The sequence below is a fragment of the Erithacus rubecula genome, assembly GCF_903797595.1.
Source record: "Erithacus rubecula genome assembly, chromosome: 15".
Classification (NCBI taxonomy): Eukaryota; Metazoa; Chordata; class Aves; order Passeriformes; family Muscicapidae; genus Erithacus; species Erithacus rubecula.
Window position 1 is genome coordinate 15,743,245 of NC_136667.1, and position 22,766 is coordinate 15,766,010.

At 53.9% G+C, this 22,766-nt stretch overlaps 2 protein-coding genes across 10 annotated transcripts; both read left to right on the forward strand.

The window, feature by feature from the left end:
- The first annotated feature begins 803 nt into the window (after positions 1-803).
- On the forward strand, positions 804-10,900 carry LOC306808334 (mitochondrial fission factor homolog B-like). 8 transcript variants are annotated; one of them, XM_079318810.1, is made up of 9 exons: positions 804-819; positions 859-950; positions 1,607-1,676; positions 3,580-3,798; positions 4,279-4,427; positions 5,103-5,191; positions 5,705-5,866; positions 8,196-8,274; positions 9,300-9,465. In XM_079318810.1, exons 4-9 carry the CDS (start codon positions 3,603-3,605, stop codon positions 9,429-9,431), a joined length of 807 nt encoding a protein of 268 aa, XP_079174936.1. In that variant the 5' UTR covers positions 804-819; positions 859-950; positions 1,607-1,676; positions 3,580-3,602; the 3' UTR covers positions 9,432-9,465. The 8 variants fall into 8 exon arrangements, with proteins under 8 accessions (XP_079174936.1, XP_079174929.1, XP_079174935.1 ...); XM_079318803.1 differs by lacking the exon at positions 1,607-1,676 and having other exon boundaries at positions 816-819; XM_079318804.1 differs by lacking the exon at positions 804-819 and having other exon boundaries at positions 933-950; positions 3,491-3,798.
- A 235-nt stretch (positions 10,901-11,135) lies between these two features.
- Positions 11,136-20,163, forward strand: CNGA2 (cyclic nucleotide gated channel subunit alpha 2). Of its 2 annotated transcripts, XM_079318773.1 has the most exons (7): positions 11,136-11,916; positions 13,273-13,399; positions 13,576-13,686; positions 14,158-14,328; positions 16,489-16,596; positions 16,973-17,079; positions 17,729-20,163. In XM_079318773.1, exons 2-7 carry the CDS (start codon positions 13,311-13,313, stop codon positions 19,150-19,152), a joined length of 2,010 nt encoding a protein of 669 aa, XP_079174899.1. In that variant the 5' UTR covers positions 11,136-11,916; positions 13,273-13,310; the 3' UTR covers positions 19,153-20,163. The 2 variants fall into 2 exon arrangements, with proteins under 2 accessions (XP_079174899.1, XP_079174900.1); XM_079318774.1 differs by lacking the exons at positions 11,136-11,916; positions 16,489-16,596 and having other exon boundaries at positions 13,132-13,399.
- Positions 20,164-22,766: the final 2,603 nt, after the last annotated feature.

Consider the following 22,766-nt stretch of genomic DNA (forward strand, 5'->3'; position numbering starts at 1 on the left):
GCAGTGAACCCCATACATTCAACTGAAGCTCTGAACTTCACCTGGGTGTGTGGTGAGAAACCTGAAGGGTGTCCTGTGACCCCTGAGCTGCTGGCAGGTGAGATGCAGAAAGGTTTTCTGAGGGTCTTTGAGGGGATTGAGGTGCACAGGTTGTCCTGCTGTCCTGTGTGTGCTCCTAAACCCCTTAGATAATCCCCTTTAAATAGCAAGACTAGGGCAGCGAGGGATTTATTTTAAGTCCTTTCAAACCCAGATTTTATGGTCAGGTCCTGGACCCTGTCCCCATTCAGAAGTGTTTAAAACTGCCGTTAATCCCAAAGGATCATTTTATCGCTGCGGAGGGGCAGAGATCAGCTCCGGCCCCGGGGCGGGGGCTGCGGGGTTTGTCCGCGACAGTCCCGGGGACGGGGACACGGGGACACGGGGACACGGGGACACGGGGACACGGTCCTGGGTTTGGCTCTGCCCCTGGAGAGAGCAATCCCTGTGTTCCAGCGCAAGGCAGAGCAGGGAGACGGGAGGATTCCCTCGAGAGGTGGCACCAGGATGAGTCGCAACGTGTTAATTGCCGGCTGCGGCTTTAAGCGAGGAGAAACCCGAGGGACACCGGGAGGCAGGGCTGGACACTCGGGGAAGGGCTGGACACCGGGGGAAGGGCTGGACACTCGGGGAAGGGCTGGACACCGGGGGAAGGGCTGGACACTCGGGGAAGGGCCGGACACAGGGGGAAGGGCTGGACACTCGGGGAAGGGCTGGACACCGTGGGAAGGGCTGGACACTCGGGGAAGGGCTGGACAACAGGGGGCTGGGCTCATTACCAGGGGCCGGGCTAATTACCAGGGGCAGGGCTAATTACCGGGGGGCCGGGCTGCCCCCGCCGGCACCGCCCCGTCCCGGCGGCGGGCGCGGCTGTTTACAGGTCCGACAAGTTGCGTCGGTCTGCGATAAAAGTAAGTGTCCCTCCCCTGTCCCGCAGTGTCTATTTGTCCGTGCGCACGGGCCGGAGCAGGGCTGGAATGGCCCCACCGGGAGGGTTTGGGACCCCCCTGTGCCTTTCCCGGCCATGTCCCCTCCCGTGTGTCCCCTCCGTCCCCGCCGGGATCAGCGCCCGGTGTGCCCGGAGCTATCCCGGGGCAGCCGGGGGAGGAACCCCTTCCCTCCCGGTGTCCCTTTTCTGCCCCTTTCCCTGCCAATGTCCCCTTTCTGCCGGGACAAGGCTCACCCCGAGCCGGAGCAAACCCACTGCTCCCTCCACTCCCCACCCCGAGAGGCGAACGGGGTGTGCTGGACCAGGCTCGTCCCCTGTTTGGGGTGGCCTGGGCTGGAGAGAGGCAGACAGAGGGAGCTTGTGGAGTTTCCCTCCCCAGGGCAGGTTTTCCTGGCTTGCAGGACTTAAACCTACTCCGGCTTAGCGAGCCGGAAATTCGCCGTCACTGCAAATCCAAGGAGAAGTGCCAAAGCAGAGGCTGAGCCTCTCCAGGCGACTGGGGGTGCTTGGCAAGAGCTCCAAAAAGCCCTAAAGAAAGTTAAAGAGGAAATCCAACCACTTAAACATTTTGTTTTTATGACTTCTGACAGCTGATTTTTTTTTTCCCTTTCTTAATAGCTTAGTTTCAAAGCCTGCTTCTCACCCCTTCCCATCCCTCTGTTCCTTGGGAGATGCAATGGTTTCACAGGTGATTAGAAAATGAACAGATCTGCCCTCTCCAGATTTACTGCTATTAATATATGCTGGTTTCCCAGAGAACAGGCTGGGAATGCAACACAGGGTGTTCACTCCTCTGAAGCACCAAAAATGTGGAGAAACCTGGTGGTGTCTCCATGGTGCTGTACCCTGGCTGGGGGTCTGATCCAGGTTTCTCCTGTGAGACTGACACATTTTGGAGCCATCCCAGAATTACTGTCCTGTTTCTGAGTAGGAGATGCCTACAAAAATCCACTTTCTTTGGAGTTTTGGGAGAGGCAGGGGTGTGTTATGAGACCCAAGGGCAGGGTGGTGGGGATCTCCACTGTGTCCCCAGCAGTGCCTCCTGGACAGACCCAGTGTGGGACAGGGATGCATTGTCTGCAGAGCTGGCAGCAGGGAATCACCACTGCTGATGCTGGGCACATCCCTGTGTAATTAAAAGGTTTTTAATGGTAGAGGAGGAGGGAGCAGCACGAGGTGAGCAATCACTGGAAGTGCTGGTTATGGCAGGTGCTGAGCTGGTTCTGCCACCCTCCTGTACCCAGTTCAAGGCCTGGCAGGTGCAGGGGATGGGTCTGTGATCCTTCCCCAGGGATTTCCTTCTGCTCCTGGGTGAAAAATCCTAAAGGGCTTCCCCTGGGTGAAGTCCTAAAGGGTTGCAGGGGGCTGGGGAAGGTGAGGGGGTCCAAAGTGTCCTGAGGAGCAGCAGTAAGGGGGGTGGTGAGCAGCCCTGGCTGCTGCTGGCCCCTCTTAGGGTGGAGACTTTTTTTTCCTAGAAGCAAAGAAGGACGTTTTGGGCACAGTGAGATCAAAAGGTGCCAGCAAGGAGGGTGCAGGGGTGCTGTGCATGCATGTTTGGAGTGCCTGGGTAGCACTGGGGTTAGGCTGGGTTCTTCCAGCCTCAGCACCTCTTGCTTGTTGGACTTTTCTCCTCAGCTGCAGCTTTTTTGGGAGGGAATAAAGACTGCATACGCTGGAAGCCAGGAAGGTGACTTTGGGGCTTCTCTCCCAAAAGTGTACATTGATTGCCCTCTGCTTGTGTAGCTCAGTGAAAGTCTTTGGACACTGTGGCCCCAGAGCACTTCTAAAACTTGTGACTTGGCAAAGGGGAAACTGAGGCACGGGGCCACTGTGTGTCCTGAGAGCTGCAAAGCCCCAGGTGGTGTCTGTGTCCCATGTCCTGGTCCTGCTGTCAGCTGCTCCCAGGAGCAGTGAGAGCTGGGGCTGAGTCCCTCCTTGCTGCTGAGAAAGCTGAGCTGGGGGCTCTGCTCCAAGCTGAGAATGTGTGGTTTTCCTTCCCCTTTGGGAGGGTGGTTCAGCATCTGGCAGCTCTGCTCAGTCCCTCCTTGGCTGGATGTGGGTCACCTGAGGAGTGCAGGATCGTGGGGAGCATGGGGTGTGGCCCTGGGGATACTGCAGTGAATGTGTGTGTGTGGGAAAAAATTGAGCACCAAAACCTTTCCTGTGGTCACCTGGAAGCTCATCACCAAAAAGTGTGTTTTGCTTTAATTTTTACTCAAAGGTGTGTATGAACACAAGAATGTGATCTCCAAAAAAACATTCCTTCTGGAATAATAATAATTTTTTCACTAGTTTTTAGGGTGCAGTGAACTGTGTGCTGAGCCCTTTCCCTGCTGTCAGCTGAGGCAGTGGGTGCTAAGCTCATACATGGCTCCCAGGACACCTTGTCCCTGCCAGGGCACTGTGGGACATCCCCTTCTCCCAGATAAATCTGTCTCTGCCTTTTGGGCTGTTTCTGCCTGTATCTTAGCTCTTACAGCACCTGGTGTTGTCCCTGTGCAGGTGCAAGAAAAGCTGCCCATTGTCACTTTTGGAAGTGCTGCTCCTGTAGCCACTTTGCAGCTTTCTTTCCCTCTTTGTGACCACCCCAGGACATCTGAGGACACCTGCAGAGATGTGGCCACTTTGGGGACTGGACCTGAGCCGGGGGCGCTGTGACCTGCTCTTCACAGAAGCCATCAACCAAAGGATGCAGGTTCCCAACAGGCTGAAGGTGGCAGAGAGCTGCAGCCCTGGGGACAGGAGGACAGGGACAGAGGATGTCCCTGTGTCCTTTCGGATGCACATCCCTGATAGGATTTCTCTGGCAGGTAGAGCCGTGGGTTGGCTTTTGGGGTGACTGGACGTTGGTGGGGCACAACATCCTAGGGAGTGTGACCCTTTTATAAATCTGATTTGCTTTGTTGGAGGAGAGGATGGGTCAGATAATGCAGGCACTTTTCTTCAGGAATGTAGGGCAGGATGGTGGATGGCTTGGGAAGAGGTGGGCAAAGGTCACCAGCAGAAGTCTGGAGGGGCCTTAATTCCAACAGCTGAGGAGCAAAATGTGGAGGCATCTCCCTCCATGTCTCTGTAGGTTCCCTGTTTTGGAATGCAGGACATTTGGCTCTGTCTTTGATGAACAGCTCTGAAACTTTGCTGTTCTGAAGCAATGGCTCTGCCTCTCCGGGCTGTCCAAAAACCCCAGGGCACAGTGTTTGTCCATCTGGAGCACAGTGACTCTCCACGTGGGTGCATCTCTCCTGAGGCCACTCAGGTTGGCTTAATTCTCCCCTCTCTCCCTTCTGCAGAGACACCAGACACCAGTCTGAGGCCAGTCCTGCTGAGCCAGCCGAGGAAGGTGCCCTCTGTGGTGGTGCACGTGTCGCCAGAGCCCTCGGGGGACGTGTCCCTGCTGCCGTCAGCCGGCAGAGCCGGCGCCCAGCGCCGCCGGCGGTCGGTACGGCGCGCAGGGCGGGAGCCGCCCCGCGCTGGGCATCTGCAGGGGGCTCCACGCCGGGATTCATCTCCCTGGGGACACTAGGATGAGGGGGCTGGGAGGAGAGATGTTTCTGACCCAGAACCAGTGCACACCTGTGTGCTGGCACCTGGATTCAGCCGCATCTGCTGCTGTGTTTTGTGGGCAGGGGGTGGGCTAAGGTAGGTGCAGTCCCACCACTGGCTGCTGCTGCTGCTACTCTCAAAGTCCTTTTTCAACCTATTTTTCTTCCTGATGAAGTGTGAGCTAGAGCTGGTTCATCACAGCAGTGCAAAGGGATCTGGGATCAGAGCCAAAGGCAGATTTTAACACTTGTGTGAGACTCTTGCAAAGAGTCATGGGCAGGCAAAGACTTGATTTGCTGCTGGAGTTGCTGTTCTGCCTCCTCAAGTGCTTTAACCTCCCTGAAATTCAAGAGCTGATCCTGGATGGGTTTGGTTCAGGGGTTTTGATCTGGCTAGAGTTCAGATCAGCAGATTGGTGCAGGGGACTCTGCTCTGAGCATTGTCCCACCTGCAGCAGCAGCAGGAGCTTGGTGCTCCTGTAGTGCCCCCAGCACTGAGTGGCCCCACAGCCCACACAGGGCAGCAGGCTGGGCCCAGCTCTGTGCTAACCTGGCTGTGTTTGATTCCACAGGGCCATCCCAGCAGCAGGTCACGGAGGGACAGGACCCTGAGTGACTGTGCCCAGCTGGCCCTGCACAGCCCAGGACAGCAGCATGAGGGGTGAGCAGGGGCCCAGAGGCACCAGGGTGGGTGGGGAGCAGCATCTCCTCTCACTGGGCTGGTTTGAAGCTGGTGTTGGTGTCCTGAGAGGGGCATGGGGGATCCACATCACAGCAGTGCAGTTCCTGGCAAGTCCTGCTCATCCATGAGGTGCCAGATGTTTGTGCTGGGCAGCTTTGGAGGCAGCTGTGTTGTTCCCCAGGCCTCTGCTCATGGCCTGGGGCTCCAGAGTCTCTGCAGTGGGGGAACTCCTGGAGCAGAGACTACTGTCCCACTTAAGTCCCACGTAAGTCCAGAGCTGTCCTGGGTGGCAGGAGAGCAGCATGGCACACAGCCATGGTTGGCTTTGGAGGAAGCAGGGGCTGCCTCTGAGTCTGGGGGCTGCTGGGGAGGGTTCTCCCAGCTGATGCCATCAGGGTCTGGGTGCCAGGGATGAGGGGCAGTGCCTGATGCCAGGCTGTGCCCTGTTGTGTGAGACCAGGGAGTAACAGGTGTGATTCTGTGTGCACCCAGGCCAGACTCGTGCCCTCTGCCTGCTCCCAGTGCCCCACTCCCCCTCCTCACCGAGGCAGGCAGGATCTACTCCATGCAGAACATCTTCCAGACCATGTGCCTGCTGGGCCAGGTGCTCTTCCACCGTGTCCAGGACTCCCTGCGAGCCCCAGCACAGTCCAGGTGACTTTGGCTAGTCCTGAGCCAGCTCTCTGTCCCTCTGCCAGGACTGCTGTGCCTTGCTGAGGCATGAGCCAGCACGAGCTCTGTGAGCTGTGGGCTGCAGGGTGCTCCTGTGTGACTGCCTTGGGCTTTTTCTCAGCTGTCCTGTCTGCCAGCTCTGGGTGCAGCTCACTAACCCAGCCAGGCTGAGTCTGCTGCTCAGATTAATCCTGGGCACCCTGAGTGACCCAGTGCTGCTGTGGCATTGCTGGGGGCTTGCTGCTAAGCAAGAACTGATTTTTCTGTATGCTTTCATAGCTTGTTGGAGAGGGGTGTGTGAAAGGAACCAAAATCTAGAGCACCCAGCCTGATCCAGGTGCTGTCCCTGAGACAGCCTCTCCTGCAGGCTTCCAGCACCTTTGCCTGTGTTTTGATCACTCTTAATTAGCCTTTCCAGGAGCTGGCAGCACTCATCCCACAGCCAAAGCCCCTGGCCAGGCTGTGGTGTCCCTTTGTGCTCCCTGGAGCAGATGTGCATGGCCTCAATCCTTCCAGATGTGCTGGAGAAGCCATCTCCACACCCTTATCTGTGCCGCTGCAGTAAATTCTCTTTGTTCAAAGACATCCTTAAGGTGTCCCCACTGCTCTAAGGCTGCTGAGCAGTGGAGGAACATCTAAATACTTCTCATTCTCCTTGAGCAAAGCCTCCAGGCAGAAAGGGAGGAGAACCAGCATCCATCATCACATCCATCATTTGTGGCACATCCTACCTTCCCTCCCCAGCTGGCTGATGCTTGCTGATGATCCAAAGTGATGTCTCTGCTCTTAAAAACTGTAGGCTGAGGCTGCCTTCAAACATCATTTTAATTTCTTAATGACCAAGAGATCTGGTTAGTGGCTACAAAAGACCTTCTTCCTCCTCCCTCCAGCAGTGGAGGACATTCAGGGCATGGTAGTCTGCAGAGCTGCTGTAATGCAGTGGGATAACTCTGGGGCTTCTCCCCAGGCCTTGATCTCCCTTTGAAACCAGCCACCCTCAAACACCTCTTCTTAGTACTTTACATCCCTTTAGATGCAGACATCTCTTCAATATGACAGCTTTGTACCCCTGTGCAACAATAAAATAAACAAAAAGACTGTGCTGACCTGTTTGTCCTGAAATTTTAGTCAAGGCTGGTCTCAGACAAAGGCTGGAATACCTGGCTGACAGTGACCTCTTGAAGGGTGTGAGTCACCAGAAGGCAATTTCTAGTCTCTGCTTTAAAGGGTGTTCACCTGTATCAACTGGGGTTCTGAGTCAAAAGCTGCAGGATGTGTCCTTTTTCATGGTTCTCTACTGGGGAAAATTGCATTTTCTTTCTCTTGTGACTGTCATTTTACACTGCAGCTGCATTTTATGGAGGCATTATCTCACAAATGGAGTTTCAGAAGGGGATTCAGTGAATCTTTACCTGCTCCTCTGGCTTGTCTTCAGTGAGATCAGCATCATGTTACAAACAGGGATAAACCCCCTCTCCTCCCCAGGGTGTCCAAGGAATGGGGTTAGGTGCTTGTTAACCCCTGTGGGATCAGTGAGTGCCTGTGTGAGTTATTGTGTGCACAGGGGGGGGGTTTGGTTATAGAACAGCTGATTTTGGGCTAGCCTATGATGACAGGAATTTCTGTTTTTCTCACTGTGGATCTACTTTATTTTGTGACTCAGTGGCTGTGCCTCCAGGGTCTGTTCTGGGGATCAGTGGTCTGTGCTGCCTCTGCCAGGGCAGCATCTCATTCCAGTGGGGAGCTCTGTGTTTCCAGGGAGAGAAGAAAGTGGTGAACATTTGGGTTGCTTGATTATGTTCCAAATTACAGGTAAAGTTGGCTATAAGAGCAAAAAGTGATAGTTCCCTGCAGCTGATGGCAGTTCCTCACCTGCTGATGTGAATAGGATCACCCCTCCATTTCAGCATTGATTCTGTGATGTCTGTCTACCTGACTGGGTCTAAAGATGTTTTATCCAGCCCTCAGTGCATCCCTGGGACTACAGAGGGTGGGTGCTTAGCAAATCTGTTTTCTCTGTGTTGCACCTCTGGAGAAATACAAGCTAGTGTTTGCTGTTAGCTGCCTTGGCATGAGCTGTCTGTCTGTCCTGAGCACTCTGGGGGCAGCTGGAGGGTACCAGTGAGCATGGTGGGGTTAGGAGGAGGTGAGAGGATGCTGTGCAGGTGCTGTCTGCTTTCTCCTGGTGCAGCACAGCCTGGGGCTCACTCCCTGCATGGCTCAGCTCCCCCTGGCTGTGCTGCATTTGTGGGGAGTCAGCTGCACCCCAGGAGCAGTGCCTGTCCACCTCATCTCTGCTTTCCTTCCCCAGCTGCCAGGAGCCCATCCCAGCTGCAGAGAGCACCCTGGAGGAGGCTGGGGTGACAGAGGTGACAGTGATGAGGAGGCAGGTGAGATGGGGCTGGAGGGCTGCAGATGCTTTCTGGGGGAGCCACAGAGGGTGGGTGAGGGGGGAAGCTGCTCAGTCCTGGTGGGCTGGTGCTGTCAAGCTGGTCCCACCTTACAGAGAGGCAGGAGAGGGTTTATATTGTGATAATCCATCCAGCTCCTACCCTGAGGGGCTGCAGGACACAGCCAGACCCCTCTGGTGACACTGAGAGGGGCTCAGGTGCTCTTTGATGGGAGGAATCTTTTCCTGCAGCATCTGCTGCAGCCCTGAGGTGCCTCTTTCTCCTCTCACACAGAGGTAGCTGCTGCTTTAGAAGACCTGAAGGAGGCAGCAGCTCCCATCTTTCCATCCCTTTGCTGTCCCAGGCTTCTGGGGTGCTGACATGAAACAGTGGTGGTGTTTTGCAGCACTTAATTAGTGGTTTGTCTGGATCTCTTCTGTCTTCACTTAGAGGATTAAAAAACACATGAAGGAAACAGACTTTCTTGTGTTCAGGCTTGGTTGTTTATTAAATCTTATCAAAAGTACAGGGAGTTCAGCAACACTTCTAGCCACCAGCTAGAAATGAGCAAAACTGAGCTGAACTTAGCTAGTTACAAGGTTGAACTGTCCAGTAGAGAATTAACACTTAATATATTTATATTATTTATACTTTTAACCCAATAACTAAATTCCCATGTCCCTCAGTGCAGCACAAACTGTCCAACCAGAAACTACTACTTGAAACCATGATGAAGGAATATGAGCACTAGAAAGGGACACCACCCAAATTCCTCCATCTTGTCCCACACCTATTACTATATTACAAAAGCTTCATATTTAAAACATTTTACTATGTGAAATCACACACTTCTATTTAACTACACACCTGTGATTTTAACTCCATCACTCAAATTTTGAAGCCTTCTCCAAGGGCTCAGGTCAAAAGCAGTGTTCTCCATGGGATCAGTGCCAGAAAGCACAGAAATCTCAAAAAATCCAGTTTTCTGGGGTGCAGCAGTGACAGTGCCCCTGCTTCCCTTGCAGCTGGCGAGGATCTCGGGGAGGCTGCGTGTGCTGGAGGAGCAGTGCCATGCCTGGAGGCAGAAGGAGGCTCTGCTCTACTCTGTGATGATCTCTGCTTGCCTCATCAACACCTGGCTCTGGCTCAGAAGATGACAGCCCCTGCCTGACCTCCCCTGCTCACCTGCCAGAGGAGCATTTCTCGTGTACTTGCCAGCAGTGAAACTCTTTTTTTCCTGACTAGGACTGCTTTTTGCACTGTGGGCCCTCAAGAATCTGTGTCCTTCACACCTTGATGGCAGTGGAGGTGTGAGAAGCTGCTGTGAAGGGCTGAGGTCTCCCTAGAACTTGTGGCTGACACTGTTCTGTGCAGCTGCCCTCAGGCTGCCAGAGGAGATGCAAACCTGAGGTGTGGGGTGTTTGTGGACATGGGGTTCTGCTCCAGTCATAGCCTGGCCACATCCCACCTTGAACATCTCAACTCTGACCCCATAAAAGTTCTCAGCCAAGTGCTGTGGGCAATTCCTCATCTTCTGTACAGTGACTGAGTGTTCCTAAACTTTCTAAACTAAACTGGAGGGGCCAGGAGCTCCCACCCCTGCAGCCACAGCAGGTTTGTTCAGTCCAAAGTGACTGTCAGAGCCTTGCTGACATCTGGGCTTATCCCAGAGAGATTTACATGGGAAACCTCCCCATGGTGACTCTGTGGGTTATAAAACCTCATACCAACAGCAACAGCACCAAATAGGTCAGGGAAAATAGGTGTTTGTTAGGCTCCCTGTGGCAGAGGGGTGTGGGGGAATCTCTCCCAGGTTTTACTGCCAGGCTGCAACTTCAGTGATGGTGCAAAAACATGGGTGAGGGAAATCCCTGACCCAGATGCTCTTTAGCCACAAACAAGCTCAGTTCAACAGCTTTTCTGTTTGTTCCCTTCTCTAGAGTTTAGTAACACTCAATTCTGAGGTGACTTTGAGATGTTTTTGTTGGTTCATCCAGCACATCTGCTGGAGTTGTGCATGCAGGCCCTGGGGGCAGGTTTTGGCAAGGCTTAACAGGACCTCTCTGTGTCACCTGTACCTAATTATAGCTGGATCTACATGTCATCCAGATGTCCCAATAGCTTATTTACAGACATCAGTGCTGGGGTGTTTTCTGCTTGACACCACATCAAGCGTCCGTGACTGTGAATCTGGCAGCTGGACAGTGACTAATAAATAACTGTCCCAAAGTAATTGCAGGTCTCAACCTGTGGCTGATTGCTGAGCTGGGATTTATTGCAGATGAGAGCCAGGATGGTGTGGTGGGCTCAGTGTGCTGTGCTGTGGCAGGGGGATGTACACATGGGTGTCTCCTGTGGCCCAGGGTTGGGGTCAGGGTCACCAGAGGACCTTACACAACTGTTGTGTATAAAGAGTGTGAGATAAATTAGCTGGTTTCTCTCCTTTGAGAGGTTTTAATGTGTTTTGGAGGAAGCTTGTGTTTGGGGTTTATTTTAAGCTGTATTTTAGGGTGAGAAGGGATGAATTTGGGAGGGTACACCACCTTCAAAGCGTGGCTTGAAGGTGTTGGGAGGAGAGGTGGTCAAACTGGATGTGTGCTCATGACAGGTTGTGGAAGATATAATATGACTTCTATGTAAGGCATAAATTCTGGTGTAAATCTGGAAACACTGACCACAAAATGCATATTTTAATAAACTCTGTGTGTTCTGCACATGTTTCTTTTCTGTGGAGTCTGATCCTGGTGTCCCAGTAAGTGGGAACAGGTGAGGTTCCTGCTTGTGGGTGTTTCAGCCCCAGCTGCCCTGGCTGATGGGGAATCATGAGGAGAAAATCTTCTGGTTAATGCTGTCCCTGTTGGAGTCTGATGCTTTTATTTCCCTTTTTTTCTCTTCCTTGCCTCCTCCTGGCTGCTTTGTCCCAAGGCAGCACACGTGGCAGGGCTGGGTGTTCCCCAGGGCTGCTGCCACAACAACTTGCACAGCAAATAAAGTGTTTTGTGCATGATGGTGCTCGAGGGAGCAGCTCCTGGAGTTCCCATGTTCCTTTTGGAGGCAGCTGCAGGCAGGGAGCAAAAAGAGAGTTGGAAGGGGGAGCTGCTGCCAGTGCTCATGGTGAGATGTCACCTGGAGTCTGTGATGTGGGGACAAGAGCAGGGTGACATCCTGTGCTGCTGGGGGCTCACCCAGGAGCCACAGCCCCAGCCAAAGGAGAGATTCTGTGTCTTCCTTTGGACTCCCTGCTGCCCAGGTGCTCAGTGAGATCAGAACAAGTGAAATTTGAGGCTTTGAAGGGCAAAATAAAAGGTAAACCTTTGATAGCAAAGATGAAAGATTTTTCTGTGTTGGTGCTTTCAGATCAGCCCTGCACAAGGTGCAGGACTCCATGTGCCCATCAGGGATGGATCCAGCCTCAGCCACTGCAAATGGTTACACCCTGGAGGGAGAGACAAAAACTGACCTCTTCCTTATTGCCTTGGGGATGCAGGTTTTTTGCTAACTGGGTATTAGAATGACTTCCTGAGCAAAATAAGAGGGCAGAAATTGGTCAAAAGTACATTTCATGATCACCTTCAAACTCTGCAGCTCTCTTTGATGGGACTCCAGCACTTTTGGTCCCCTGCTCTGCCAGCAGGAGAAGAGGTAAGAGGATGTGAGGGTGTTAAAATTTGTTTACTTTTTCCAGTTTTCCATCCTGGCAGTAGCTGTGGCACAGCCTCTGAAGCAGGGGAACAGTCACCATCTTTGCTTTTCCCCCGGGCAGGGGCTGGGAGGGGAGTGGGAGCAGAACCCTGCTGCATCCCCTGGTGTGACAGGACCTGAGCCCACCTGGGGGTGCTGGCTGTGCCTGTCCCTGGGTGCACAGTGGGGACTGGGTACAGAGCTGCTCAGGGTGGCTGTGATCTCCAGCTGAGCACTGTCCTGGAGTTCCTGGGGTCCCTCCAGCCCTGAACAGGTGATGGGTGGGGGAGAAGGGCACACCTGCACAGGGAAATGGAGCATCCCCGAGCTGCACTTTCCCTCCTCCCCTTTCATCCCTAGACACAAGGCTGGCTGCTGTCAGTGTCTCAGGGCACGGAGGATGCTCGGGGGACGAGCAGGGCGGTGACAGACACACGGCTGTGTGCATTGTCCCCGCTGCCACCGCCGGGCACCTCTGCTTGTTCTGCAAGCTTCGTGTTCTCAAAGCTCCGCAGGCAGCCCCGGGAAGCTCCTGGGGCAGGGATGCTCCCCAGGCAGCCCCTGAGGCTGCAGCACAGCGCTCAAGGCTGCGGGGACACTGGACTCGTAAGTGGACGCTGGTGGCACCTGGGGGGTGGCAGCGCTGGCCCGGGGAGGTGTGGAAAGGAGGGGCAGGCAGGGCAAGGCAGGAGCAGGGAGGGGAAGGCAAGGAAAGGAAAGGCAAAGAGGGGTGGGGAGGCAGGGCAGGGGTAGAAAAGGCAAGATAAGGGAGGATAGAAAAGGAAAGGCAAGGGAAGGTAGAAAAGCAAAGGCAGAGAAAGGCCAGGCAAGGCAACCCAAAGCAAAGGAGGAGGAGGAGGAGGCAGGCAAGGCAAGGGAGGGGAAAGCAAGCAAGGTAAAGGAGGGAATTGGACAGGGAAAGGCAAGGCAAGAGAGGGGCAGGGAGAGGCAGGGAAAAGGAGGAGTACACAAGGCAAGGAATGGGAAGGGAGGGACAGGTAAGGCCAGGCAACAGAAGGCAAGTGGAGTAGGAAAGGCAGAGGAGAGGTAAGCAAAAACCAGGGAAGAGAAGGAAAGAGAGGTGTTCCTGTGAACACACAGGAATCTGAAAGATGAGGAGAGCATCCATCATAGCCCCAGGCAGCTGTAGGATCTCTGGGAGAGTACAGAGACTCCTCATGGAGTCATGGGAATCATGGTGCACCCCATGCTGTGGTATTTGACCCTCTTTGCTCAGGCTGTGCTGGATTTCTGTGCTCAAACCGTGTCTGATGTGTCCTGTGTGTGTTTGCTCGTGGCTGTTCTGTCTTTTTGCAGGTCCCTGGCTGTCTTCCTGTGGTCTTCTCACACTGAAGATGCCAGCAAAGAGCAATGGTCTGCACAGCTCCCCAGCCAACCACCAGCCCAGGGCTGACACCGGGGGGACAGGGCTCAGCACCAGCAGGTCAGGCTGTCCTGCTTTGCTTGAGGGGGGCTGTGGTGGGCCAGGGGAGGGAAAGGCCTGGCATGGGCATGGCTGTGATGCCCAATCTCTGCTGCCAGCTTCCTGCAGTGTGCCTGGCTGTGGCAGTGCCATGGTGGCACAGTGTGGATGTGATCCCCCCTTTTCCCCCACTGCAGGATCTGCTCAACCCAGGATGATAGCACCTCAGAGCTGCAGAGAGGAGCCAGCCTGGATGGGGGGGAGCAGAGGGCTGAGCATGCCTTCCGAGGCCAGGGAGCCTTGGCCAGGTACCTGTGTGTGCCACTGGCATGGGGTGAGCCTGCCCTTGACACTGGGGCCTCCTGTGGGGTCAGGATCCCCTTCTGCTGTTTGGAATTCATGGGATGCAGGGATGAGTGTCTGTGCATGCTGCTTTTTGTGCCCCAGTGCCCATGGACAGGGTTTTGGTAGGGGATGGCTTCACCCCCACTGGGCTCAGAGGCTCCTTTCCCTCTGCCTCAGTCACCCACTGCTCCTCATATTCCCATGACACTGACAGCAGGGCTGGGCTAGAAATTGTGGAACTCTATCAGGGTGGTCTCTACTGCTTGTATAGTTTTGGTCCCACATCATTGCTAAAAGGGGGGAAAAATAATTCTAGTGCTTGAGAGGGAGCTGTGAGAGTTTTCCTTTCAGCTGCAGCTCCCTTGATGGGTCTGAAGCTTTTGCTCTGTCCTTGCACTGTTAATAATTCTGTGTCTGCCTCTCTCCCTGCCCAGGATAGTCCGGCTGGTGCTGGTGCTCAGGGACTGGGCCAACAAGAGCCTGCACGAGGAGCAGCAGAGGCCAGACCCCTTCCTGGAGCGTTTTCAGGGCCCTGAGGTCCTGACAGTGGCTGCAGGCACTGGGGATGGACCTGAGGATGAGGAGACTGAGAAGTTAAACAAAAAGTAGGGTTCTTTTCCTGTGGTTCTGTCTGTCCTTGGCTGGGGATCAGCTGTGTGTGGGGTTGGGAGGGTCCCTGTGGGGATGGGAAAGAAGGAAATGGGATGGAGTGGTGGGAAGGGTCTCTCCTGCCCTCTCCAGCCCTATTGGGGCAGCCAGCCTGGGCTGTTTTGCTGACACACAGCACCTGGTGGTCTGTCCCTCTGCCACGGGATTTTCTCCCTTCTGGTCCATGCCCTGGTGGGAAACACATCAGATCTCCTCAATTTCATACCAGTCCCACACTAGGGTTGTTTTTGGAGCCAGCCTTGGGTCTGTAATAAGAAGCACCTGCAGGTTGTGCACATGAAGGGCTGGACACAAGCCAAGGGGTGCAGGACTGCACCCTGCAACCACTGCACCCCACCCTGGAACCACAAACCTGGGATTTGCCAGTCCCATTCACCATCTGCAGGATGAAGGGAGTGTTTGCTGCCTGTGCCCCCACAAAGAGCAGCTTTCTGAAAAGGCTCTTTCAAATCCAGCCCTTTCATCTCCTCAGCTCACACTCCTGGTGAGAAGCAATAACCTGGCTTTTCTTCTGCTGGCTAATTAGAGGGCAAAGTCACAGACTGCTCTGGACCCTACCATTGCACATGGTAATTAAAACACCAAGAAATAATTGTTTTCTGTAGGAGAAAAATAATCTGAGCCTTGTATCTTGGTCTTTACTAGTAATGGAAGAAAATACTGTTCTGCCCTGTGGGGTTAAGAGGAGCTTGTTCATGAGTAGGAGGAGCTGGAGTGTTCTGTGGAAGGGCTGCTCAGTGCCAGGGGGTTCTGGGGATGCAGTGGGAGATTCTGGGGTTTTCTAGGTCCTCAGGTCAGAGTGCAAAGCCTTTGGGAAGAGGCAGATGATTATTCCCTCTTCTTCTTAACCCAGAGCCCTGTTTTTCCAGCCCTGATCGTGTTGTCAGTGTAGTATAAGTGATTGTGGTCACCTGTCATGGCAGCACTGGTGATTTAAAGCTGAAATTACCAGCATCATTAACAGCACTGTTGATGTTATTAGTGGCTGTGGGTGCTACATCTCTCTGGGCTGGCTGCAGGTGAGTCAGAGCTTCCCCTGTGGCAGTGCTGTATGTCCTAGGCAGCAGAGTCCCTTTCTCAAAAAAAAAAAAAACAAAACCAAACAACAAATAAATGTTCAAACTGCACTTTCTGGTTAAAAATAAGCCTTTTTTAATGGGGAGGCTGGACCACCACTTGTCTGTGAGTGCACAGAGGGTGAACATGAGGGACTGGAGCTGGCTTTGTGCTGAATGCCAGTCCCCTACTCCAGCCACTGGCTGCTCCAGGGAAAGGAGATTTCCAGGCAGGGGTTCTGCCTTTGAAGCTGCCAGAAGCAATGGGGTGGGCATGGGGAATCTGTTGGCAAGTGGGTTGTTTATTTTCCTATCACTGGAGGGAGTTTTGCATGTTTAAAAGCTGGGAGGGAGTGAGGGAAGGAGGGAGAGGGTGTTTTGCCCCACCAGGCTGCTATAAGCCTATCAGCCCAGCCACAGAGTTTCTCTTCCCCAGCTCCTCCAGTGAATCTGGCAAGTGGAGCACACACTTCTTATCTCAGAGTCCCAAGACGAGCAGGATCAAACACTTGGGAGCAGTTCAAAGGCTGGAGCTGGGCTGTGCAGACTGCAGGAGGCAGCCCTGCCATGCCAGCTGCCCCCTGGCCACTGCTCTGGGGCTTGAGCTGCCCCTCCTGGTGCTGCCACTGATGTGCAGCACTCTTTCCTTCCTGCTCCAATTAATCTTCTCCTCAGATCTGCCTGGCACTGGTCCCTGCCTCACCTGGGAGATGCAATGACATGTCACCTCAGGAGAACTTTTCTGTTCACCCTCTTCCATACATCTGTTCCTGGCTCTGCCACTGGGGTGCTGTGTCATGTGGGCCACCTGCTTTGCCTTACCATCCCACAGTTTCCTCTTCTGCTGCATTCTCAGCTCAGTTTTAGGGATAAAGGAACTCAAAATTGCTGGGATTCGGCACTGCTGGGATTGGTTTGATGTACAGACTGGCACCCAAGCTGCAGCTCTGTTTGAAGGTGTGAAGGATGTGGCTCAGGTTGTTCACTCCAGCCCTGTTTTCCACACACACTGCCAGCTCTGGCTCTTCTCTCTGCTTCCAGGAGGAAATGGCTGTTCTTTGTGGTGGACCCTGCAGGGGACTGGTATTACCACTGGCTTGGTGTGATTGCAGTTCCTGTCCTCTACAACTGGTGCTTGCTCGTAGCCAGGTGAGCTGTTGTAGGGTTCCTGCCTGCTCTGACCCTCCTCATCACCTGTTGTGGCTCAGCCAGGATCAAACTGATGCTGGTGTTATGGGGTTGGTGGGCACGGGAAGGAAAGAGACCCTCCACTATCACCGTGAACTCAGAGTGGTGAATTCCAGCTGTCCTGGTTTCAGGGTCATTTGGAAGGTGGTTTCAAGATGTTGCTTTACCTACATCAAGGGAGGGCAGATTTTTCAGAGCAGGGAGTTTTCATTCCTAGAAGAGGAGTGCCCGGTGGCCAAGCTCTGTTGCAGAGCTGGGTGCTTCAGGATCAGCTGTAATAATTAGAGAAGATGTGGGGATTTGTGGTCTCACACCCTGTTTGATGACCTTCCTCCAGGGCTTGCTTCACTGACCTGCAAAAGACCTATTTTGTGCTGTGGCTGGTGTTAGATTACATCTCAGATGCTCTGTATCTCGGGGACACAGTGATCCGCCTGCACACAGGTGAGCAGGAGCAGCATCCTGGCTTTCCTTTAATCCCTTAAAAGTGGAGATGAGCTGCAAGGGACAGGCCAAATCCACACTTCCATTAGGAGAAAGGTTTTGCCTACCTTGGCGTTCACTAGTGCGAAGCAGTCTCCAGAGAAAGAATCTAATTAGAAGATCTGAGAAACAGAGCAAGTTTCAATATGAAAGATTAATCATCCCAGCTTTCAACTTCACCTTTGAATAATTGTACAAAATTACCTGCATTACTGTTAGTATTCGGGCATGGTTGAAGGTCTGTATCTCTGATTTTGCATCAGCTCAGCTAATGAATTATCTGCATGGAAAAATGGCAGAATTTAATGTTCTCGGAAGGCAGCACTTGGCTGCACGTTTGCTGACAGAACTGCAATAATTAATGATCTGGAGGATGGAAACCTTTGTGTTCCTTTTATTTTGTGGCTACAGACTAAATCCTTGGGTTATATCTTAGGGTGGCTTTTGCCAGAGGAAGTGATAAACTGAGTGGAGCAGGAACTGGTAATATTTGGGTGACCCTGTGTATTTATGCACGCAAATCCATGGCATACCATAAATTATTGCTCACAAAACCTGCAGAAAAGTCAAACTTAAATCAAGATAATCCTGTAATTTTGCTTCTCTTTAGGATTCTTGGAACAGGGCCTCCTGGTTAAGGACCCAAAGAAGCTACAGGATAACTACATCCACACACTCCAGTTCAAGCTGGATGTGCTCTCCACCCTGCCCACAGACCTGGTCTATTTTTGGGTGGGATTGCACTGCCCCGAGCTGCGTTTCAACAGGCTGCTGCGCTTCTCCCGCATGTTTGAGTTCTTCGACAGGACCGAGACCAGAACCAGCCACCCCAACATCTTCCGCATCTGCAACTTGGTTCTTTACATCCTGGTCATCATCCACTGGAACGCCTGCATTTACTATGCCATCTCCAAGGCCATAGGCTTTGGGGAGGACAGCTGGGTCTATCCCAACGTCACAGACCCCGAGTACGGCTCTCTGACCCGCGAGTACGTCTACTGCCTTTACTGGTCCACGCTGACGCTGACCACCATCGGGGAGACGCCTCCCCCTGTGCGGGATGAGGAGTACCTCTTCGTCATCTTTGACTTCCTCATCGGCGTCCTCATCTTTGCCACCATCGTGGGGAACGTGGGCTCCATGATCTCCAACATGAATGCCACCAGGGCAGAGTTCCAGGCCAGGATCGACGCCGTCAAACACTACATGCAGTTCCGCAAGGTGAGCAAGGACTTGGAGACCAAAGTCATCAAGTGGTTCGACTACCTGTGGACCAACAAGAAGGCAGTGGACGAACGGGAGGTCCTCAAGAACCTCCCTGATAAGTTAAGGGCAGAGATTGCCATCAATGTGCACCTGGAGACACTGAAGAAGGTGAGGATTTTCCAGAATTGCGAGGCGGGACTGCTGGTGGAGCTGGTGCTGAAGCTCCGGCCTCAGGTGTTCAGCCCAGGGGATTACGTGTGCAGGAAAGGGGACATTGGGAAGGAGATGTATATCATCAAGGAGGGCAAGCTGGCCGTGGTGGCAGAGGATGGGATGACACAGTATGCTTTGCTCACTGCAGGGGGCTGCTTTGGTGAGATCAGCATCCTCAACATCAAAGGAAGCAAAATGGGCAACAGGCGCACGGCCAACATCCGCAGCTTGGGCTACTCTGATCTCTTCTGCCTGTCAAAGGAAGATCTCATGGAAGCAGTCACAGAGTACCCTGATGCCAAAAGGATCTTGGAGGAGCGTGGCAGGGAGATCCTAATCAAGGAAGGGCTGCTGGATGAGTCAGCTGCAGAGGAAAGCACAGAAGGGAAGAGCATGGAGGAGAGGCTGGACAGGGTGGCCCTGAGCCTGGACACGCTGCACAGCCGCTTTGGCCGGCTCCTGGCTGAGTACAATGACGCCCAGATGAAGCTCAAGCAGCGCATCAGTGCTCTGGAGTCCAAGATGAGGCAGGAGGAGCTGGAGGATTTCTTCTCTGATAGCTCAGACAGTCTGTTTGAGGATGAGGAAAAAGCTTCACCTGGTGGGATGCAGTGAAGGGGAACAGAGTCAGCTGGATGATGTCTGACCTTGTGCTGAGACAGTGTTTGCTGTTTCACAAGGCAGAAAACACAGAAACCCGTGGCTGCCTTGCCAGGGCCTTTTCTCAGGTCCTGCTGCTGGCACTGCCTGGATGGCAGCCCCTGAGGTGGCACCAGATCAGGGGGTTGTCCCGGCTCCTCCTCTCACCTGTCACTTTTTTTTTAATTGCCTTTTGGGTTCAACCTTTATAACTCACTTCAGGCAATCAGTCCTCAGTGAGTGTCTGCAAACACTGCTCAGTCTGCACCCAGAAGCTCTTTACCCACAAGATCCCCAAACTCTGCCAAGAAAGCCAAACTGTGCCTCTGGCATCTGCGGAGAGGGTCTGGGTCACTGCCCTGGCCACCTCCCTGGCTGAGGCACTGAGCTGGCAGGGCACTGCCTCTCTGCTGTTGTTTGGTGCTGTCAGGGGCACCTGGTGCAGGTGGTTTGGCGCCCTGAGCACTGCACCTCCTTGGGGACAGCGTTCCCAAGCCCTCCTGCTGTGGAAGCAGCGTGATTCCTGTTTGGGCTGTGGCTGTCTCACATGACAAATGTGATGCAGAGGTGCAGTGCTGGCAGTGCTACGAGCAGGAGTCACACAGAGAGTGTCTCTCTCCTCTATCTAATGACAGCCACATGTCCCAGGAGAGGCTTGACTGAAATAACATGTTTTTAAGGAAAAAAGCCATGGTGGGAGCCAACTGTGCCCATATTTGCTTTGCTGTGGGTAGCTTGGAGAGAGTGCAGAACACATTTATTTTCTTAGGCAGGGGGTTTTCTTGTACTCAGTGGGAGTTTTGGGGCTTTGCAGGCTGCAAAGGCCCCTGCCTTCTGGAGGAGAGATGAGTGGCAGAGCCACAGGGACACGTGTGAGGGTGGAAACGTGGCACCGCTGAGGGTGCCAGCAAAGCTCTGCTGGGTTGTGCTGCAGCCCTGGGGGCTCCATGGTGTAAGCAGCTTGATGGGGAGGGGACAGTGCAGGAACAGCCCCAAATTCCTGCAAGCAGCAGCAGCATTCAGCACCAGTGCAAGCAGCAGTGTAACTCATGCCTCAGGGCACAGGGCAGGTGCTGGCACTGGAGAATGACACTTCATTTCTTGGTTCTGTGCCTGTGAGCCCACTGCATACATAGGCTGGGCTTGGTTTCCAAGCAGGGGAATATCTGGTAGAGAAGGGAATTCATGTTCTGGTTCAAATTGAGCCAAGAGTTTGGTTAAAATGATGGAAGGACACATGGGGAAATATCAATCCAGAAGGGTTCATCGTGGAAAACTGAGAGTATTTCCTTTGTTCTTTCCTTCCCTCCAACCTAAAACTGCCTGTCTGTATTTTAAATGAACATTTTCCACTTAAAAATAATGGCCTTGCTTTTTGGGATTGTAGGGGTAGGAACGTTTACATTACCAAAATTAGAAGTTGAGGTAAGAACAAAAGTTTTCTTGTCATCTCTGAATTAAACTGTAGCTCTTCTGAGATTGGTGTTTTTTTCCTTTTACGATCAAGATGCTCTTGGCTGAAGTTGGTGTCCTGAACTGCCCGTTCTCCCACACCGCCCATTCGCTGTTCCCTCCCCGCACCGCCCGTTCCATCCCGCCCTGCCCGTTCCCTCCCGCACCGCCCGTTCCCGTTCCCCATCCCGGCGCTGCGGGTGCGGCGGGCGGGCGGCAGAGGGCGCTGTGTCCCGCGGAACCGCCGAGCCCGCGCAGGACCCTCCGGGCCGGATGGGGGGGGACCCTCGGACCCCCAGTGTGACACCCCCGTGAGAGAGGGGGGACCCTCCGTGTGACACCCCCGTGAGAGAGGGGACCCCCAGTGCGAAATCCCCGTGAGAGAGGGAGGACCCCCAGTGCGACATCCCCGTGAGAGAGGGGGGATCCCCAGTGTGACACCCCCGTGAGAGAGGGGGGACCCTCAGTGCGACATCTCTGTGCGGGATGGGGGACCCTCAGTGCGACGTCCCCATGAGAGAGGGGCGACCCTCCGTGTGACATCCCCGTGAGAGAGGGGCGACCCTCCGTGTGACACCCCCTTGAGAGAGAGGGGACCCCCAGCGCAACATCCCCGTGAGAGAGGGGGGATCCCCAGTGTGACACCCCCGTGAGAGAGGGGGGACCCTCAGTGCGACATCTCTGTGCGGTCGAGGGGACAGTGTGGGGGACCCTCCTTGTGAGCGGATGGGACCCTGCATGCGGGACCCTCGGTGCGGGCTCGCAGCCGGTCGGGGCGGAGAGCCAAGCCTTTGGCAGTGCCACCACCGGTGTTTCCCCATGTCCTTTCCTCCCCTCGCCGCCCCGACCCGCGCCCGGGGCTCCGCTCCGTCCGTGCCCCGCACAGGTCGGGAGCTGCTGGGGAGACTCAGGGAGGTCTGCCTCGCTCCCGGGGATGGGGACAAAACCAATCAAGACCTCCCTCCCCCAGTTTTAATCCGAGATAATAATGCACTCGGGAAATTTTAAGCCTTCAGACAAATGACCCCAGGGGATGGCTTTGTGAATTCAGAGCAGATCCCGCTTGTTTCCTCGAGGCGGCAAGCCAGGAAATCATGGATTGATGAACTGCTTGACGGGCCTGCTAATGAAATTAGCAGCAGCTCCATGGTTTTTTTCAGTGAGCAGGACAGGCAGATGTTGGCGGGAAGAGCACACAATGGCACAGCTGCTCTTGCAGGCTGCCTGAATTCCCGGCAGGGCGGACATGGGGCTCAGCACACCCAGCTCTGGCTGCTGCCCATTTCACAGGTGGTTTCCCTGAGGCTCTCCTGGAGATGGGGAGCAGGCAGCTGCCAAAGGCATCCAGGAGGAAAATCCCACGGAAAGGGTCTGCTCAGTGCCCTGCAGAAATGTGCCCATGTGCCACAATGTACTGAGCTGCCTTGTCCATATATAATTAATAATTTCCTTCTTTCAGCTTTCTCCGAAGATAGCTTCTGTTATACAGGGGATTTTCTCAGCCCTGTGTTGTGGGTGGGAGACATCAAATACAGAGCAAATATATTGACTTTGGAAGAGGTCATGCCAGAGTAAAACATGTACATCACCAGCTGCAGGAAAAGGCCTGGGATGCTCAGGTGAATCAACCGTGACTGTGCCATACTGGATTTCCCTCCCCTGTGAGCATCACTTCCAGGAACGAAATGATTGTTGCTGGATGATACCCAGAAAAAGCTCTCATCGACCTCTGGGAAGTGCAAGTACCCATTTCACAGCTGGGGAAAATGGAGAGAGCCTGCCAGGACACAGTTGGTGATAACTGCTGCCTCCCAGCTGCCTGCTTCTTGTTTTTCTTAAGGTATTCATGAAGAGGCCATTTTGGTGGTAGTGAGTGAGCCCCAAAATAGCCTCTGCTTAGGCTGTGGGCAGCAGGGCTTTGCCCATTCTCCAGAGCTAAGTTTGGTCAGCAAGCTGTAAACAAGGTTCGTGTGAGTTTGGAGCAGTGGATTTAGGGATTTCAGAGAGGGTCTGGCTCTGAGCCCGGGGTCTGGCATGAAGCCTGAAGCACAGCAGGCTCGGCCTGGTGAGAGGATCTGTGTGCCAGGGGAATGGTGTGGAGCACAGGGGCAAGCTCCAATCTTGCTCTGTTGTCCTGA

What these genes read in the sequence shown, in the direction of transcription:
- LOC306808334 (XM_079318810.1), top strand. Translation starts at nt 3,603, where the DNA reads ATGTGGCCACTTTGGGGACTGGACCTGAGCCGGGGGCGCTGTGACCTG. An exon ending in CCCAGCGCCGCCGGCGGTCG is followed by an intron (nt 4,428 to 5,102) that starts GTACGGCGCGCA and finishes TTGATTCCACAG; the next exon opens with GGCCATCCCAGCAGCAGGTC. An exon ending in CGAGCCCCAGCACAGTCCAG is followed by an intron (nt 5,867 to 8,195) that starts GTGACTTTGGCT and finishes TTCCTTCCCCAG; the next exon opens with CTGCCAGGAGCCCATCCCAG.
- CNGA2 (XM_079318773.1), top strand. Translation starts at nt 13,311, where the DNA reads ATGCCAGCAAAGAGCAATGGTCTGCACAGCTCCCCAGCCAACCACCAG. An exon ending in ACAGGGCTCAGCACCAGCAG is followed by an intron (nt 13,400 to 13,575) that starts GTCAGGCTGTCC and finishes CCCCCACTGCAG; the next exon opens with GATCTGCTCAACCCAGGATG. An exon ending in ACTGAGAAGTTAAACAAAAA is followed by an intron (nt 14,329 to 16,488) that starts GTAGGGTTCTTT and finishes CTCTGCTTCCAG; the next exon opens with GAGGAAATGGCTGTTCTTTG.